This window comes from Grus americana, chromosome 1 (genome assembly GCF_028858705.1).
Source record: "Grus americana isolate bGruAme1 chromosome 1, bGruAme1.mat, whole genome shotgun sequence".
NCBI classification, from domain to species: domain Eukaryota; kingdom Metazoa; phylum Chordata; class Aves; order Gruiformes; family Gruidae; genus Grus; species Grus americana.
The window spans coordinates 119,929,864-119,948,663 of record NC_072852.1 but is presented as its reverse complement, the minus strand read 5'-3'; the positions used below and the strand labels follow the sequence as shown (position 1 = coordinate 119,948,663).

The 18,800-nt window shown below is 35.3% G+C and overlaps 1 protein-coding gene across 6 annotated transcripts in view; it reads left to right on the top strand.

Moving 5' to 3' along the window:
• Positions 1-18,800, top strand: part of BRWD1 (bromodomain and WD repeat domain containing 1) — a 62,599-nt gene that overhangs the window by 10,351 nt on the left and 33,448 nt on the right. For all 6 annotated transcript variants that reach the window (XM_054812778.1, XM_054812777.1, XM_054812779.1 and 3 more), the window contains exons 10-25: positions 646-716; positions 1,878-1,978; positions 3,345-3,385; positions 4,962-5,060; positions 6,490-6,640; positions 7,220-7,354; positions 8,752-8,880; positions 10,197-10,422; positions 10,859-11,044; positions 11,786-11,969; positions 12,801-12,891; positions 13,820-13,960; positions 15,961-16,046; positions 16,936-17,131; positions 18,139-18,255; positions 18,376-18,483. In XM_054812778.1, coding sequence (XP_054668753.1) covers positions 646-716; positions 1,878-1,978; positions 3,345-3,385; positions 4,962-5,060; positions 6,490-6,640; positions 7,220-7,354; positions 8,752-8,880; positions 10,197-10,422; positions 10,859-11,044; positions 11,786-11,969; positions 12,801-12,891; positions 13,820-13,960; positions 15,961-16,046; positions 16,936-17,131; positions 18,139-18,255; positions 18,376-18,483 — 2,062 coding nt within the window. The remainder of the gene's footprint in view (positions 1-645; positions 717-1,877; positions 1,979-3,344; positions 3,386-4,961; positions 5,061-6,489; positions 6,641-7,219; positions 7,355-8,751; positions 8,881-10,196; positions 10,423-10,858; positions 11,045-11,785; positions 11,970-12,800; positions 12,892-13,819; positions 13,961-15,960; positions 16,047-16,935; positions 17,132-18,138; positions 18,256-18,375; positions 18,484-18,800) is intronic.

Genomic DNA, 18,800 nt, shown 5'->3' with positions numbered 1-18,800 from the left:
AAGCAGCAGAATAATGCATAGAAACTTCTAATGCTTATAATTGGCAATTGCTGGATTTCTCCTTAATGTAGTTCTTAGTAGCTGCTTTCTTTGAGATTCTGTCCGTGTCAACTGGAAGAGTATGTACATGACTTGCAGAACAGGAAACCAGTTTTTTAAATCACTGTGTGCACAGTGTTGCAAAACTTTTATTTACTTTTGTAAAATTATGATTTTGCACAGCATTCTGCAGTAATGGTATTTGGTAGGCCTTATTTCATGTACTGTTGGTGGTTTGTAATGTGAGGGCAAGAGTTCAGTACTTCGTGGATATGTTGTGGAGGGGGTAAATCATACTTACCGAAGGATGAGAGAAAATAAGCATTCTTTGGCATGTCATATTATCCTTACTACGTAATAGCATCTTGCAGAAAAAGTCATAAGCTGTGTGAGCTTCAAATATAATTTATATATGTGTGTACTGCAATTTTAAAAAGTAAACCTTATTGCTCATCCTCCTGCACAAGATTTACAGATGTTACTGTATATATTTAAGAAGTACCTGTTACATAGAGGTTTGAAGAAACATACTTCATGTTCTGAAATATAGATAAAAGCGAAAGTTTTGCGTGGCATGTCGTGTTTCAAGCATCTCTTCTTTTTAAGCAATCGGCCAGTGAAATTCACAGAGAAACCTAGACCAGGGGTTCAGATGCTTTGTTCTTCATTCAGTGTAGGTAAGTCATGTACACGTTGACTTTAACATTGTGATTTCTGTTCTTTCTTCATAAATAGTTATTATAATACTCTGGTTGTGACAGCTTTAAAACATACAAAACTAGCTATGTAGTAATTAATTGTATATATGTGTATTGTTAGCCTATGACATAAATAACATGACTTGCTTTAGCTAACAGTGAAAGACTATTGAACTAAGTCATATTATTTTCCTTTTGCCGTTGGTGATTTTACAGAAGGAAAAGTCACCTGATGCTTGTTTACTTTCTATCCGTCTTTTCTGGATTTTTATTTTTGTGTAATCCCTTAGTATAATGTCAGGGATTTGCAGAATTGGTTCTCTAAGATACCACAGTCAACAGCAGTGGAAGTGGTTACTGCCAATAGTAGGAGCTCCTGATTCTGTGCCAGTTGTATGCAGGGATAGTCATTAAGATCCCTCCTTTCTTAAGGATCCACAAATGTGTCTATAAATGTACTTCACTCCTGCCTTGTAGTCTTTTTTCATTCTAATCACGTGGGTGACTTGTGGGAAGGCTTACCACTACTAGACATCGTGAACATTAGAAAAAACTTGAGAATTTCAGAAATAAAATACAAATCAAAGTGAAGCTTGTTAACGCTGCCAGGACATAGCCCTGGGCTATGTTTGGGTTTGGGGTTTTATTGAGGTTTTATTTGTTTGTTGTTTTTTTTTTTTGACAGCACTTACAGGTGCCAAGAGGCAGATTTTAGTATTGCTGCCACCACAGCTAAATGCTGGTTTACTTGTGCTCTTACCCAGTTTTGAAGTAATTCACATGCCACAAATGAGACGTATGCTATAGTGAAAGAGTCATCTAGATAATTCTGATGATAACTAGCCATATTCCCCACAATCAAAACTTTTGTGTGCAATTAGTAGTGTTTGATGTTTCAGCATTTGCCTAGTTATATATTTTTTAAAATTTTGTTACACTGAATATGGCTATTTATTTTTACTATGGCTGAGAGCGCTTTCTGGGGCAAGAGAGGGATTTCCTTACACATCTGCATGTCAGTGGAAGAGCATAAAAAAATGACACTCTTCAGATTTTTTTTTTAAACTAGGCATCTAAGAAACGTTGGTGATCTATTTTAATTTCTTATACAGTAGCTTAATTATTGCTTGATTTTTACAGGTGGTATGTTTTTAGCAACTGGAAGCACTGACCATGTCATCAGGATGTATTTTTTTGGCTCTGAAACACCTGAGAAAATAGCTGAATTGGAAAGTCATGCTGTAAGTAAGATTGTTAAATCTAATAATTAGTCACTTCCGGCAGTATTGAAGTTGCAAGTTAATGTTGTAAGCGGGTTTGTAGCAGTGTTCTTCTATTGGGTATTTTTAGAATTTGGGCAGAATTTCAGCCAATCATTCCAATATGACTTGACCCCTTTAAAGGCTGAAATGTATCAAGATGATATTTAGAATTCTGTCTTTTCAACTGGATGTCATATTTCGCTAATTTTAAAGCATGTGATTTGCTCGTTTGCTTCCCTCTGATGCAAGTGTGCCTAGCCACATATTTTGTGCTGTGTACAGGAAGTAGATAGGCTGAGAATGTGGATTTCATTACTCAAGTTATTTATCATTTCACAACTTTTGTTAAATCTTTAAATGGGACTGAGTTTCCAGAATTTTACTTCTGTTCACTTGACCTTTATTCACATCTTCAGTGGCTGTGTAAACTACTTCATACTTCTAACTAATAAGTCAGCTTGCTGGTTTAGTGTTGTTTCCCCATGTGCTTTATGTAATGTGTGCTGTCTGTCTTTACTTGCTTTCTTGCTATAACTGATACCTGTTAGGAAAAGAACTTCTTAGATAAAATACTCTCATTTTTAATTTGTGTACCTTAGTCTAGCAGACTCTGTTTTCCAAGGAATCTAAGGGAAACTTGGCTTATGTTCATGTGCTGAAGATTGAATCATTTTTTTTCAGCACTTGATGCACAAAGAAACTGTAGTTTTACTATAGAGAATTTAGGTTTAGTTTAACTCTTAAAGGTCTTTTAAAGTCAGGTCTTAAAATACTCATCATCTTCATTTTGTTTGCCTTGGTATGTTTTTTCTAATACTGAATCTGACTTTAACAATTTATGTCATTGTGGTAACACTTGACCAATGCATATTTTGTATGTAGAGAAGGCATTCAGCTCTGCAGATACACTGGTCTGAGTGTGCTATTTTTCCTGTAGTTTTTATTGTGATAAAAATGAGTAACTAATTGTGTATTTCTTTAAGGAATGTGTAGGTAGGAGTGGGAATAAGAGATTCGTCTTGCTTGTAGTTGGCTTAGGATATTGGAAATATTTAAATATGAGTTAGTTGACTGCCAATTTATTAATGGACAGTTATTTCATCTGTCAGTCCATATTTAATCGGGACTTTTTTTTTAAAACTTGCATTTTAAACACATTTAAACACATGGTTAGCGAGTTCTGATAAGTATTTGTTGGACTTGGTTGACCTTGCAGTTAAAACTGTTAGAAATTATACAATGTGCAGGTTTTTCATTGTTTCAGCTTTTACTAAACTCCCATTTGTCAAAACCGTATTTCCTGTTTAAAAATATAATTTCTAACAAACTATACTTTTTCTTACAGGACAAAGTTGACAGCATTCAGTTTTCTAACAGTGGTGATAGGTATGTTGAAAGATGCTCAAATGTGAAAAAACAATACATTATTTTGGAATTAAGAATGTATTATTGTTCTCACCTTAGGTTTCCAGCAAGAAAATGCTACTTATTTAGAACTCAGAGGGGAAATATGGACTAATCCAGGAGAGCATAGTTAAGTTTCAGCTGTCTCAGCTTTCTGTTAATCTTTGTTAGCCAGTATCTTTGGACTGGCTGGGATTTTATTTACCTGGAGGAATGTTACCACTTTTTAACATGCCCAATGTATTCGTGGCTTCATAAAACTTCTCTTCCCTCTCCTTTCCTTTCAGTTTCAGGAGGTATTGGATCAAAATAGGAAATAGGGAAATGCAATGCAAATGGTCTAAAATAAGTTTTAATACTTTTCACTTTTTTTTCTAGCCTACTTTTTTTTCTAAGGAGATGTATTTAACAGAATTTTACAGCTGATTTGGGGGGCGAAGCATTGTGTAAATTCCATTTGTAAAACTTCACCCATACTTCCAGTACATAATAGAGTCAATGAAGATGTGGAATTTAGCCTTCAGGGTAGACTTTATCTGCAGCCATAAGTTGCAGCTTTATTTTTATTGAATTTTTTCTCTTCTTGAAAGCCAGATAACTGTGACTAAGAACACTAATAATCTACACTCAGTTAGAAAGTTGTAGTTTTCCTTTTAAATGTGTTTTCTACAATTATACTTGTCTTTGAGGCCATCATGTTGCACTCATCCATCTACGTTGCCTGCATGGATTACTTTTCAAGGCAGTACAAAACAAAAAAGGCAAAACTTCTGGTCTTTCACTTGGTGACACTTCAAACATGTAAGATGTTTGAGATGTAGAATTATTATTAAAATGAATCATAGCAAATGACCCAAACCATTCTATGATTCTATGAAATTAGAGCACAATCATGATACACCTAGCACACAAGCTTTTTCTGTGGGAGGTATGTCAGCTGTCTTTCTCAGGGTTGTGATTCATGGACTAGGGAGATTATCTTTGGATGTCTTAGAATGTTTCAGTTCCTCTCTCCAGGACTTTCCATTCTGCTGTATTGATAGTTCAGCAGTTCATGAAATGGAAGCCTGAACTGCCGAGGTTTGCACCTTGGTATCTTAAAGTAAATCACTGGTGGTCTTCTCTTTTATGCACAGCTCTGGGTGGGAACATCTCAGGTTTTGCTGTGCTGAGCTGTTCGTGCCTCTACTTCCATATCTGATACTCTACAATTTCAGAATGGATTACTTACAATACGTCATTAAAGTATTGTAATTGAGAAGGAGTTCAGGATAAAGTTGTGAATTGAGTCTAACTTTGAAACTTGCTCCTCTGTTCTATGTGTTTTGACAACTTATATTCAGTTTTTTCAGTTCAGAAAAACTCTCTTTCCTGGGCTTCTGGAAAGAAAGTTAAGGGACAGGTAACTGTATAGAATTCTTTCACACACGAATTGAAGATTTCACTTCTATCAGTCTTCCATTGTATTGTTTTAAATTGTGATGGTGTGTAACTCTGAATATACTTTAAAGCAAAGTCTTTTGAAGATGAATTAACTACCTTCTAAAACTTTTTCAAGGTTCATAAGTGGCAGTAGAGATGGAACAGCTCGTATCTGGCGTTTTGAGCAAGCAGAATGGAGGAGTATTTTGTTGGATATGTCTGATCGATTACCAGGGTAGGTGAAGTGTTGTCTTTTTTTTTTGATCTGTTCTGTAAAGTCAGAAAGTTTGAAAAACTCATCAAGCACACTTACAGGCAAACCTTAGCAATATTGTGATGAAGTGGTGTGCTGTTTGGGTGGGGTGAAATGAGTGTTCTGGTGATGTAGTAACTTGCTAAATTTTAGTCTGTGCTTGAATAAATGCATAAATATTTATATAGTTTTCAAGTGTACACTGTGCCAGATTAATTACACTTCCTTTGTTAAGGAAAAAATTAACAAAAAGTGCAATAGATCTTCTGTATCTGGATTTCAGTCACACACTTGACATGTCACAGAAGAAACATTTTTAGATTAGTAAAAATAAGATAGATGATAACCTCTTTCCAGGAAAGGTCATGACAGGTAATAGGTGAGTTTCAGGGACTGATCTTGCTGACTATTTTGATTCTTTTTAAAAGCATATTAATGAAATATGCTGGTGGCACACAGTTTGTATAGTGTCATTACAGATGAAGATCAGGATATTACATGGCACTGGATAAACCTGGAGGATGGATGAATTACAGTAGTACAGAATGCTCAGTCTACTTTTGTTGACACTAAGCAGAAATGAATTTGTAGGTGATAAATGAGAGGGGGGAACACCAAACACAAAAAACAAACCTTGGGTATACTAGTTGATTGGAGGGTGATCACAAGCTCTTGTGATGCAGCCATGGGGAGAAAAAAAAAGTGGTTTTACTAAGAAAGGAGGAGGTATTAATATTTGAGATATGACTGTGGCATCTTTCTGGGTTAATATGTACAGTTATAGTTGTGTATAATTGAGAAAGTGTCTTTGTAAAAGAGGCTACTAGTTGATGTGGAATATAGATAATACTGTGTGAAGGTGTGTTTCAAAGAAAGCTTATTCCTTCAGTTGACTGAGATGCCGAGTGGGGTTGTTACAGTATCCTGTGAACGTATTTTGGGGAGAGAAATGAAGAAATTGATTGAGGTTAATACAAAATATTATCTTTAATACATTTATATTGGGAATCAGAAAAAAATGCTTAGTTAACGTATAGGTTAGCTTCTGAAACAGAGTTAGGTGGAAAGCTTTTGACTGTAAAAGTCCAAATTTTTAAAGGAATTATGTTAAGACTCTAATTGTGGAAGAGACAAGGCTCCATGAAAATGGAAAGCCTTTTTGCCTTGCATCTCAAATGGAAAAGAGGTTGTCATGTCCTGTGAAATATATGTGCTAGAAATCCAGATTTGCTTTATAGTTGCTTGCTCCAAAAGGAACGAAGCTTATGGAAAAAGTTTCAAACCAAATTTAATTCTTAACTTCCCTTCTCTCATCTGATTATTAACGTGGGAAAACAGGTTATTTGTTGTATTTTGAAATTGAAATGTGCTAATTAAAAATATCTTCTGCCTGTTCAACTCTTTAAAATAGTGACATGTGTTCGGAAGAAGACAAATTTATGAAGCCTAAAGTAACCATGATAGCTTGGAACCAAAATGATAACTATGTTGTTACGGCTGTGAATAATCATCTGCTCAAAGTTTGGAATTCCTGTACAGGACAATTGCTTCATGACTTGGTGGTATGTAATCTTACTTGCTTTTTGAAGTAGGTGGTCTTCCTAGAATTGCGATGACATGTGCATGCCGAGTTCATAATTAGATCTGATTAGTCCTGAAAGCTCTATATGAATGACAATCTAAGTGTAGTGTTTCTTGGATTTTTTTTAACCAAAACTAGCTGCTTCCTCCTGCATTTGAACAATCCTTGCCCTAGCTGCTGTGTTGAACTTACCTCTTCTGTGGAATAAATAAAAAATTTTTGCACAGTAACATACTTCCCATGGAATAATTCACTGTCCTGTGGCAAAAGCTCCATATTTCTAGAGTTCTTGCTTGGATCTAGGAAATTATTAAACTTAGAATGAAAAAGTCTTTCTGGCTGCTTGAGGTTTTGCCCTACTTATGTGCCACAGGTAGCAGTCCAGATAGATACACTGTGAAATTTGTAAAAGTCCGTGTATTTTTGGAGGCAGCTTGTAGGGGTCTGATTTTCCAAAAGTCTGAGTATGAGGATAGTGCTTTAGGCTCTACGGTAAATAACCTATTGATGTTGATTTATGTCCTTTTGTTTGCACATGATGTGCAATTTTAAATTCTAGGGGCATGCAGATGAAGTATTTGTCTTGGAGACCCATCCTTTTGATTCCAGGATAATGCTGTCTGCGGGTCACGATGGCAACATCTTTATATGGGACATTACCAAAGGCACGAAAACAAAGCATTATTTTAACATGGTAAGACCTTTTCTAAACTCAATTATTTTTTTTTCTCAACACACAGCAGTGTGTTCATATACTAGTTTAGGGAATTGTCATCAACACGCACACCCCCTGCAACTTTTGGGTAGAAAACCAAACAAAACACCAAAACCCAAACAACAAAAACCCACCAAAAAAACCCAAACCATCAAAATTTGTTTTTTCTCTAGAGCTTTTACCTTTGAATTTCTTGGTTATTCTAACCGTAAGTGCAAAGTGACCAGGAGCCAGTTTTAATAGTTTAATGTGGAAGAAAAGGAGAGCTAGGGTTGCCTCCCTTGTCTGCTCCCAGCGGCCCACTTCCATTTGCTGCCCTGGATCAGGTGCCTCACACTGGGCCTTTTACTAAGCTGACTCAGTGCACTGATCTTCTGCAAAAGTGTTCCCCACTTCCTTCCGCTGCTACTTTCCTGTAGAGCTTCCAAGTTGAATTCGGTCAGGGAGGTCTTTGTTAGCTTCTGAGGCAAGATGAATTGTGAGAATTTGCAGTTGGGTGTGAGGAAGGTGAGGTATGGGGGAGCAGAGCAGGACTTTGCTTTCATCATGGTCAATGTCTGAGGTCTTCAGACTTCACCTGTTGATAAGGACTTCTCGGTCTGTGAGGTGTTCTGAATAGCTGACACCAGGGCTTTTCCACTCGTTGTTACTAAAGATCTTCTTGCAACTCAGAGTAACTGTTTTCCTTAATTGAGATGAGGTGCCATCTAAAAGACTGAAGGGTCCTGCTTTAGACCATCATTTCAAGAGTCTTCTGGACAAATAGTTGTATTCTCAACTGTCTTAAAAATTATACTATTATTATCATAAGCGTTAGTGGATTGGCACAGTTCTTCTCAAGAGCTTCCATGATACTCACTCTGTTTGACAGTTCATGATTAGCACTTTAGGTTATTTTCTGAGACTTAAATTATGATCCAATGTTCATATTAATTTTTTAATCTTTTTTTTTTTTTTCCTGGTTACAGTCAATAGTGAAGTGATATTTTTTTTCATTAGCTTTAGGATTCCCTGTGCTTTTCTTGAAAGTGGTTTAACAGAATCAGTATATATTAGCTGCAATTTACTTTTAAGCTGCAATTTGCTTTTAAGCAGTGTACTAACAGCTAAAAAGCCTCAAAAAACTTTTTTTTTAATTGTTTTTTTCTTTAACAGTAAGTTTCCATACCCTTTGGTGCATCTTTTCAAACTGTATGATTCGGGACTTAAATTCAAAGAAATGAACTGAAGTAATGAGATTGTTTGTGTTCTAATGGAGGTGTTTAAGAGATGCATGGCTGCTTTTGATAGAGTAATTTCTGATGCTGCATTGTTTGCTAAAAAAAAAATAAAAATAAAAATTGGTCAAAGTCTTGAGTTTCTTTCCTTCAATCTAGATTGAAGGCCAAGGACACGGTGCTGTTTTTGACTGTAAATTTTCACCAGACGGGCAGCATTTTGCATGTACAGATTCTCATGGGCATCTATTGATATTTGGTTTTGGCTGTAGCAGGCCTTATGAAAAGGTAAGTTCCTTTTTATTAGAATTATTTATTCAAGCTTCTAACTGATATTAGATTAGTTACATTTGTTCCTCTAAAACATCATATGTAAAAAAGAGTTTTGTATGGTTATGGGATCTAAATATAACGGATTCCTTGATGTCCGTGAATTCTCTTGTACTGTATGGTCCTGGCATAGCAGAAACAACCAATGTCTTAACATTCCCTTGGGAGTAATTCCCAAGAACTTTTCTGGAATACCTTTTCATCTTCCAGCCAGCTAATTTGCATGTTAGTTGTGCAACCTCAAAATTACTTTCATTTCTGATTTCTGAAAACAGCTTAATGTTTAAAGATGGGAACGTATCACAAAATTTATTGTGCTAGTACCTACTTAACAAAAAAAGCAGACTGTTTATATGTTAAGAATAATTTGTTGGTTTGTTTCAGTTATTAGAAGTTGCAGTTCTTTAGGTCTTTCCTTATTCAAACCCAAATTCACTGTCGTATTTTGATTAAAATAAGCAAAAGTAAATACTTATCCAACACTATGGATTTTGAAATGTTAGAAAAATGTGCATGGGATATGTGTTTTGCTTTTTTGAATCTATCAGCCTGTTTCCTTTTTGTTTTGATAAATATGTGTTTCTGTTTTTTCAAAATAGCTCTCAAAAGTGCAGTTCTGGCCTATGCTTTTCTTCACTTCCCCCTCAATTTTTTTAAAGTTGCAATGGTAATTCCATGTTTGTCATTTTAAAAAATTATTTTTTCTTGCTGTACATTCTTAGCTGAAATTGAAACTTAGTCTCTTCATCTTGCTTATCATTGCTAGGAGCACAGATTCTGACTGTGATCTAATACTTGTGTAACCGTTTTCCTTCAGCTGCATGGATTTAACAGACTGTTTCAGTTGCAGAAAAAGATTCTGGTGGACATTGCATGATTAAGAAAGAATTTCAATTTGAGAGCTTATGTTGAACTTTAGACAAGTATTTCCTTGCATGGACACCAAGGAAACTTTTCTTAATTGTGGGAGGGGGAGGAAATAGAATGAGACATAAAGATTTTTAATTGTAAGTGTAAAGCAGTGCTTCTGCTTTAAGTTGCCTCAGATTATTGTTTTCTAAAAGCATTTTGTTGCCTGCAAAAGCACTGTCAAAAGTGAGTACTGCAGAACCCATACAGGTTAATTGTAGCTATGCATAACTCTTCTTATTGGGAACTTGGCCTTTCTTTTACCTTTAAGGAGATTTTTAGATATTTATTTGTTCTTCTCTGTTCTTTAGCATATTCTTTTTTTTTTTTCAAATTGATAACAAAAAAACTTCATTTCTTTCTAGATTCCTGATCAGATGTTCTTCCACACTGACTATCGTCCACTTATTCGAGACTCTAACAATTACGTCCTAGATGAGCAAACTCAACAGGCTCCTCATCTCATGCCCCCTCCCTTCTTAGTAGATGTGGATGGAAACCCTCATCCAACAAAGTATCAAAGATTGGTGCCAGGAAGAGAGAACTGTGCAGATGAGCATTTGATTCCTCAACTTGGATATGTAGCAACAAGTAAGAACAGCATCAGTAAAGACCTACATCCAGAAGTTAGAGTTACTGTAGTAATTCTGGATGACAACAGAGTAGATAGGACATAGATGATTTAAAAATGCCTTTGTTTTCTCACATGCTAGCTGTCGTGTATTTATGTTCACTAAGATGTCGAAAGGTCCAGCAGTGAATACAATTTTAAACAAGGAAAAAAAAGAAAATCAGTTGTTCAAACGGATGTCTTAATTCTTTTCTTTTCTGCACTGATATGCACAAACTGTGTTGAGTTGTAGACTCTGTAAATCTGTCTTGAATAAGCAGTTGGAATCATGAATGGTTTTCATTGTATTTAGTTGTCGAACATGTCTCACTGTGATGTGAACAATGAGATTAAATCATTTGCTATAGTCACTTAGTTAACTGAACCCATTCATTTTATTTGTATTACACTTGCAAGGCGATGGAGAAGTGGTTGAACAAGTTATAGGCCAACAAACAGTTGATCAGGATGAACAAGGCTTGGAGCCCAGCATTCTTGATGGCATGATTAGACAATTACAACTACAACAAGATCAAAGGACTGGAGCTGATCAAGAATTGGCTTCAACTGGCCCACATAATGGGGAAGGAACACCTAGAAGAGGTTAGTACTTGTTGATAAACTCTTAGGTAATTGTTCTGTCTCCATTTTGACTATGCTGTGTGAAATTTTTCAAACAGGATTTAACTTTAATGTTGTTTTGGGGATGAAGATTCCCTTAACAAAGTGATATCTGGTGAAAATCATCTTACTCATTAAAACACTGCTACTCCTGTGATTAAAAGGAAAAGTGAAAGACTGTTTTGTAATTTAAAGAGCATTAATTGTATTCTTGCAGAGTGCTACATATTTAATAATATTTGTAGAGTACTCTAAGGTTTATAGGAACTACATTTATTCTCCTCTACAGTTTGCAAAAAAAGTTTATTACCATTATTCTAACTGGGTGCCCCTCTCCCTTCTTTACAGATTTAAACCAGGCACTCTTCTGATCTGTGTCCTTGTAGGTTTTAATTATGTAAGCTCAGCTCCAGGAAAAGCGCTTTTTAGAGCTTCACTAGCCTCAGAGCTGCCTGAAACAGTTCAGAAAAACACCTCTGTCACGTTATACTTTCTTTCACTGTATTAAAATAGTAGAAGAAATAGCCATTTTAAAAGTATATATGTAATCTCACTTTATTTTCTACAGGACAGATAATTTCCTGAAGGTAATAACTAGTCATGTATTTACACTCATGGAGATAAAAATACGTAAAGTGTTAATTTTTTTTATCTTGTTGTAAGAAGAAACAAGGTTCCAGTTCTGTGTAGTTTGGAAAAAATATTTTTGTTTGTGTATTTTAGCTTTTAGAAGACCAAGTTTCGACATCCAGTCTCCTCCCAATATTGGTCTACGACGTAGTGGGCAAGTTGAAGGTGTGCGTCAGATGCATCAAAATGCGCCACGAAGTCAGATGGCTACTGAGCGAGACCTTCAGGCTTGGAAACGAAGAGTTGTTGTACCAGAAATACCACCAAGCCTACTCAGGTCTGTAGACAGCTTACTGGGCTGCAGATACGACTAGAGAGAACACATCTTCTTGTTTTTTCTAAACCTAGTGCTATTAGACCTAAGCTAAAACTGATATGTGGTGCAAATTGGAATAGTTCAGTGTTATAGTCAGCTGTGCTTAAAACCTTCTAATTGTAAAATCTATTCAACAAAAATAAATGGAAGTTTCTCCAGTTTAATAGGGAATGATTTTCCCATGTTTCAATATTTTAAGTCATCTTAAAGGACAGCTAGATTGCCTAGATTGTTCTTTTTTCCAAAATAAAGGGATATAGGTTAAATTCACTTTCATGAAAGAGTTCTGAGAGATTGTGCTTTTGTGAGACCTTGTGGGGGTGATGTGTTTTGATCAGAAGCAGCGCTGAGCACTTCAAGTGCTAAAAGAGTTAGCTGCTTTCAAATGTGCTATCAGTATGCATCTGTGATAATTAATATCAATAGCAAAATAATTTCTTTTTAATGGTGCAGCCATATGTGCTGCCATATCTCTGAAGTTTTTAAACAGTTTTCATGGTTTTGGGAGGTAGAATGATTGCAAAGGGAAAAATGTGGATTAAAAATGGAGCTGAAAAGTTTTTTATATTCTGATATTTGCAAGGAAGACTTTCTTAATAGCCAATATTTTACTCTATCTGGAAATGAAAGGACATATGTTATAGGTGTTTGAGCAGTAACATCTGAAATTAATAATGTAATGGAATTAGGTGTTAGAGTTTTTTAGATAGATCCTGTAAAGAGAACAGATCATTTAACTTTTCAACATTGTGAAAACATATATAGAATTAGATTTTCATTACTTTCTTTTAGGAAGCAGGAAGAATATCGAATTGCAAAAGGGGAAGAAGAGAGAGATCTTTATGCGACAGAGAAGAAAAAATCATTCGAGTCATTGGAAAAGGTATGCAGCAGCTTCTAGGAAAATGGGCATTCTGTGTCCAGGGACAAGTCATGGTTTAAAAAAAATGAAAGTAGGTATTTCTGAAGGTCTTCACAGGTTCCTGCTGATTCAGCTTCCACTTATTGCAGGACAAGGTTTGATTTATTTTTATGAATACGTAGAATTCTTTTTTTCTTTCAGTCTTGCCTCCTTCCATCTAAGGTATTTGGTAGTAATTTTTAAAGGCAGGCTTGATTTCAGGCCATTCTAGTCTTACTGCAGTTAAAGTTTCAAAGGCAGTTTTAAGTCCATGCTAAAGCATTCAGGTGCAAGTGAGAGCATTCAAGGTCCTGTATTTGAAGAATTACAGACTATATTGCTATTCCCTTGTCATTTTACTCTTGATGACAATGTTTTGTGTATGGGGCAACTTTTTCAGACTTGCCTCTTTTTGAATTTTTTTTTATTATTTTTTTAGAAGAGATCAGTAAGAAGGAAAAATTGGTTACTGTACAGTGTTTATAAGATAGCAGCCTGATTCGCTGTACCTTGCAGTACAAAACAATGTGATGAAAGAATTCTGCTGTGTGATCCCCTTCACTGGGGAGAGTTGAGAATTTCTGTTCCTCAGAATTGCACATTGTAGGCAGTTAATGTCTTGATTCTGTAAATATATTTATCAGGTAATGTGAATAGACCCATCACTTACAGTAGCTTATAAAGACCGATTTCTTAGAACGACTACTAAAATTGGGAACAGCAAATTTAAAACTAATGGCTTACAGGAAAATTGTTTCCTGTGAAAAGGAGTTTTGACGTGATCAGGCTGTGATGTGATGAGGTTGTTTTTACATTCAGCAGTGCTTTTAGCCCCCTTTTTGCCCCCTTAAAAATTTGCCACATATATAATTTTATGTAACTTCTTTTTTTCACTTCTTATATAATTTAGAGTGACTCTGAGTCTTCATTAATACAATCTAAGCGTAGACTGCATAGACGGAAATACCGCAATTACCGAACACGGAATAACATTGAACAACTGGAGTCTTCTGATGAGGAAAGAGATAACTGCTTTGGCTTGATAGAGCAGGTAAGTTCTCTTGAGTTCTGTATTTTGAACTTGAGTTCCTCAGCAATAAATGAAGTTTCATACAAATGTGCCTTTTCTCTCTTAAAACAAACAAGTAAACAAAAAACCTCCGTTTTTCCAGGGAAAGAACTTCTGTAAGCATCATTATGGTTAGCACTTCTCAAACCTAGTTATCTGTTGCTTTAATAATGGCAATCTTTCCTGTCATCTTATAAATGGCTGAACTGGTTTTGCTGAGAACCTTCTAAACCAAATCCACAACCCAAGGCAAAAAACTGATGTACAATGCCAAGATTGGCTTAAAGTGAAGTTTGTATTTTAGATGTGTGTTGCAGTTTCTCTGCGAAAACCTTCCAAATTTGTGCACACGCTTAAAACTGGAAATTTTGAAGGTTCTTGATAAAGCGTTGTTACAGCCTGGTAATGCGATTCTTCCACAGAGTCTGTTTATCCTGGCTGAGTCCTGGCTTGGGGTGAAACAGGACTTTGCTTTGGGTAGCCAGACTTTTGACAGCTGTGTTATCAGATGCTGTAAATCAGTGGTAGGACTGCTTGGACTGCAGTTGTCTTGCCTTGCACGCAAGGAGATAGTCCCAAACTGGGGAAGGGGGAAGAACTGGAAGGAGTAAAGAAGGTTGGACTTGTTGGACTAGTCACTTACTTTGTTAAGGAAGAATGGTGAACAAAATGGGGGATGTTGGGGAGATAGGATAATTATCTAAGTAAGATGAAGAATTATATTCTTTGGAAATGGACTCTCTTCTCCTAGCTTCTTGATAAAGAATTCCTATGTGTTTAAAAACAATAAATCACTTCAATGAAAAGTTCAGGTTTTCCTTATTTTGGGCATAGGGTGGAAGGGGAGTTGACAGGAGACTTCTGGCACCTGACAAATTCAAAGCACACCAAGTGCAAATAGAAGAGTTATGCACACTATCCTGTAAATACTATGTATACTTCCATATTTTTTAAGAAGCAATAAAAGATAAGAAATGACTTAGCAAGTATTGTCCATCCTGTACATTGTATGAACAGGTCTTAGGGGGAAGACTGTTAACTTTGTTACTCTGAAAATGACAAACAAATAATCAGTTCAATAATGTTTGAATTAATCGAACTTGAAGTTGCAAGTTAAATCTTGGGGGTTTTTTTTTGGTTTTTTTTTGCTTGACAACATACAACTTGAGACATGAGCAATGTATTATACTTAGTCATTTCAGTTATGGAAAACACTTTTAAAACATGAAGTTAATGCAAATAAATTGTTGAACAATAATCAGGAAATTATTTAAGTTATATATTTTGATGGTATCTTGACTGTTTAATTTTGTATTTAAATACAGGCATGAATACCACTCCCAATTAATACTTGGTCAATCAGCTGATACTAAAATCAGAAAAATCACCTGATTCTAACTTGCATAACTAATGAGAAAAAAAAAATCATAGATATGCTACTCCCGTAACAGAATCTACTTGTGTGCAAATGGGAGATGTGATAGTTTTCCTTGATTTGCTCCCTTTGCAATCTTTAAATCCTTCCTTTGTGTTCTAGTGAGCTAGATTTTATTGTGTACTTTACGTGACCTAATTAGAGCATCATGAGTGTGGAATTTGAAGGAATCAAAATCGCCTACCACTTTGTTCTCATCAACAAGGTGAACTTAGACTAGAAAAAAAAAAACTGTCATATGGTAGGGGGATAGAAGTGTTGCTTTGTGAAGAGTGGCTACAGCAGGTGGATCCACATGTGGCTAATAAAATGTGAGTGAATGTACAGAAGCTAATGATTAATAGTGCACTCCTGAGGTTAATAGGTAAGTCAAAAACAGCTACAAAAAAGAACTACTTCCATTTCGATTTTAACAACTCTTTCTACCAGATTTCTTCCTAACTTGATAATATGCAGACATGAATAGAGAATGTGTTTTATGTTTCAAACCCTTAAAACATGTGCTGTGAGAATGTTTTGGATTGACTTTGCATATGTTTAAATTCAGGAAGCCGAAGAAAGTGAGGGCTCTGGTTCATCTGATGAAGAGGAAGAGTGGAGAAGTGACAAGAAAAGCAACAGTAATAGTTCTAGGTAAAAGCGAACAAATGGACTCCAGCTTTTACTGTAATGAGTTATACTTGAATTTTGGCAAGTTAAAAGTTGTATGAAAGTTCTATTGTCCTTCATATATAATAATATTTTGTGGGGTACTGTACTGACACATTGCAATGTTATTTAGTGTTCAATTTCACCAAAACATTTCTGGCTTTTAATGTGGTTTTAAATCCTTTTGCTTTTTTGCTAGATGGCAACGAGAGAGAAGATAGTTTGGAACGGTTTTTATAGTGTATTTTGTTCTGTTGGCTTTTTGAGGGGTGGGGATTTTTGTTTGGTTTTGTTTTTTAATAATGCAGCAACAGTCAGTTGCTTGCTTTTTAAAAATGTTTGAAAAAAACTTAATTTTGATAAGGTTATAGTTTTATTTAGAACTAAAGTTATAGATAATTTTAATCACAGTGCTTTTTTATGTGTTCTTTCTAGAACTCTATAGTAGTGGAACTAAAAATTACAGAAAGAGAGAAAGAGAGATATATAAAAAAAGCAGATGTGTACCTGTGAAATTTGTATAACTGTCTTTAAAGAATTTAAGTAGTGTTTGGCTAATGTGTTCTTTAGGCAGGGCTCTTAACTAGTCCAGAATTTCATTGCACAATTTTCTTGAATAAAAATACTGGTTTTAGAATTCACCAGACTTGAGTTTTTAAAAAAACATGTTTTGAATTACTGTGTTCCCAAAAAATTATGTTAAACATCAAGTGAAGTAATTGTTACAACAGGTCAAAGTAATTTTAGTTCTTTTGATAGTGCTTTCAACAGCACTCTGTATCTTTAGATACTTGTCTAAGAGAACTTAGCATTCTGAAATATTAATGACTTGGTTTTACGTTTGTATTTTCCCTAACCCATCCACTATGGACAGTGATTCCTCAAGCAGATACTCTGACTGGATCGCTGATGCAGGGATTAACCTACAGCCTCCCGTACGGACTTCTCGACGGAAAGCTGTCAGATACTGCAGTACTTCAGAAGATGAAATGTCAGCAGAGAAAACATCTCCTCCAAAGAGAAGAAGAAGAAAAAGGAGAAAAAAGCCCAAACCAAAAAAGCAGGAGGAGGTATACAGTTAATTTCTTCTACTCACTCTTTAATAGAATTCTCTCTTAGGTTTTCAGACCACTTCACTGGAAACTGTTAAAGCAATTGTTATTGCCATTGGACAAGGATATTGGTATCACTACATACAGTGTACCCTTAATTAATTAGAGACCATTCCAAATACAAGGTATCTGCTGATTTGTATGGAAGAATCTGCATTCCAAGTGAAGTCATTTTCACTTTTCAAATAAAAAGGGTGCTCAAGGTTGCTGGTATCAAAGGGGAAATGTGATTTATTAAATAAGCTTACTGAATATTAGACTAAAACCCTGTTAAACTGTCTCCTTTGAAGTAACATATCTTTTTGAAAACTTAGGGCAAATAGTCACTGTATTTATGGTGGCCATTTATGCTTGGATTGAATTTTTAATTTTTTATAAGTTACAATAATGACTTTTTAGTGAATTTTTAAAGTTAATTTAAATAATTATCCTTTTTTAAGTTACAATAGCTATTATTTGCTGTTTTCTGCCATAAAAGGGCAAAGAGGTTTTTTTTAGTGCTTGGGGTAACTTTGGTGTGTTTTTCTCTCCATCCATTCACTTTCTTCCAAGTATTCTCAAAATTACATTTTTTTCAATTGTTTTAATATGAATATTTGCTGTGCAATATTTCTCATAATTTTTCATCTTCAGATAGTTTCTTGCAGCTTGATATTTTTTTTTAAATTGGGCAGTGAGACTGCCATCTAAATTATAAAACCTTGTTTCTCTTAAGACCTGCATAACAGTTAATCTTGTTCACTCAAATCTTCATATAGGGAAGGAATGCTTAATATTAGTGCTACCTATACAGTTACAACTCGAGCAAAGCCTTGGAGGAATTTTGTTAATACATTTTAGAAATGTACATTAGTCTCTTATAAGTTAAGCTTTTTGTCTGCCAAATTAAAATGGAATGAGTTGTTTTGATGTCATGTCAGCAATATATCCATTATGTCTAATTTTGCTCTTTCTTAAATGTGAAGGCTAATGCTCCAACACAACCAGCAAACATGGAATTGTCATATGATTTGCATCCTCCCATTTGGATAACAGACACAGCTCTTCGAAGATCCCCTTTTGTTCCTCAGATGGGCGACGAGGTAGGAATACTGATTAAAAATCTTTAAACGCTTGTGTTAACTAACATTATTATAGTTACTAAATATAGGATAACTTTTATTGTTTGGGTGGTTTTTTGGTTTGTTTGTGATTTTCTTTAGGTAATATATTTCCGACAAGGACATGAAGCTTACATTGAAGCAGTTAGAAGAAATAACATTTATGAACTGAATCCACACAAGGAGCCATGGAGAAAAGTCGTCCTTAGGGTAGGTCTGCATTGAAGGTACTGTGGGTTCAATACTACTAGTCTGTGAATGACGAGTTGTATTACACTGTTTGCAAAATATTGACTTATGAGGTTATGCCATTTCCCGTAATGTTTCCCTATGGTAATAATAGGGGAAAGTGTCTTCAATTACCAGAGCATCTTCAGCGTTACCTGCGGGAAGCCCAAATATAAATACCTATGTTAAAATTGCCAAGTCTGCCAGACTGCATTCTGTTGAAATCTCAAGTACAGTTTCAATATTATTGGCTTTTTGGATGTGGGTACATTTCATGTGCTTGGTTAACTAATGTTAAA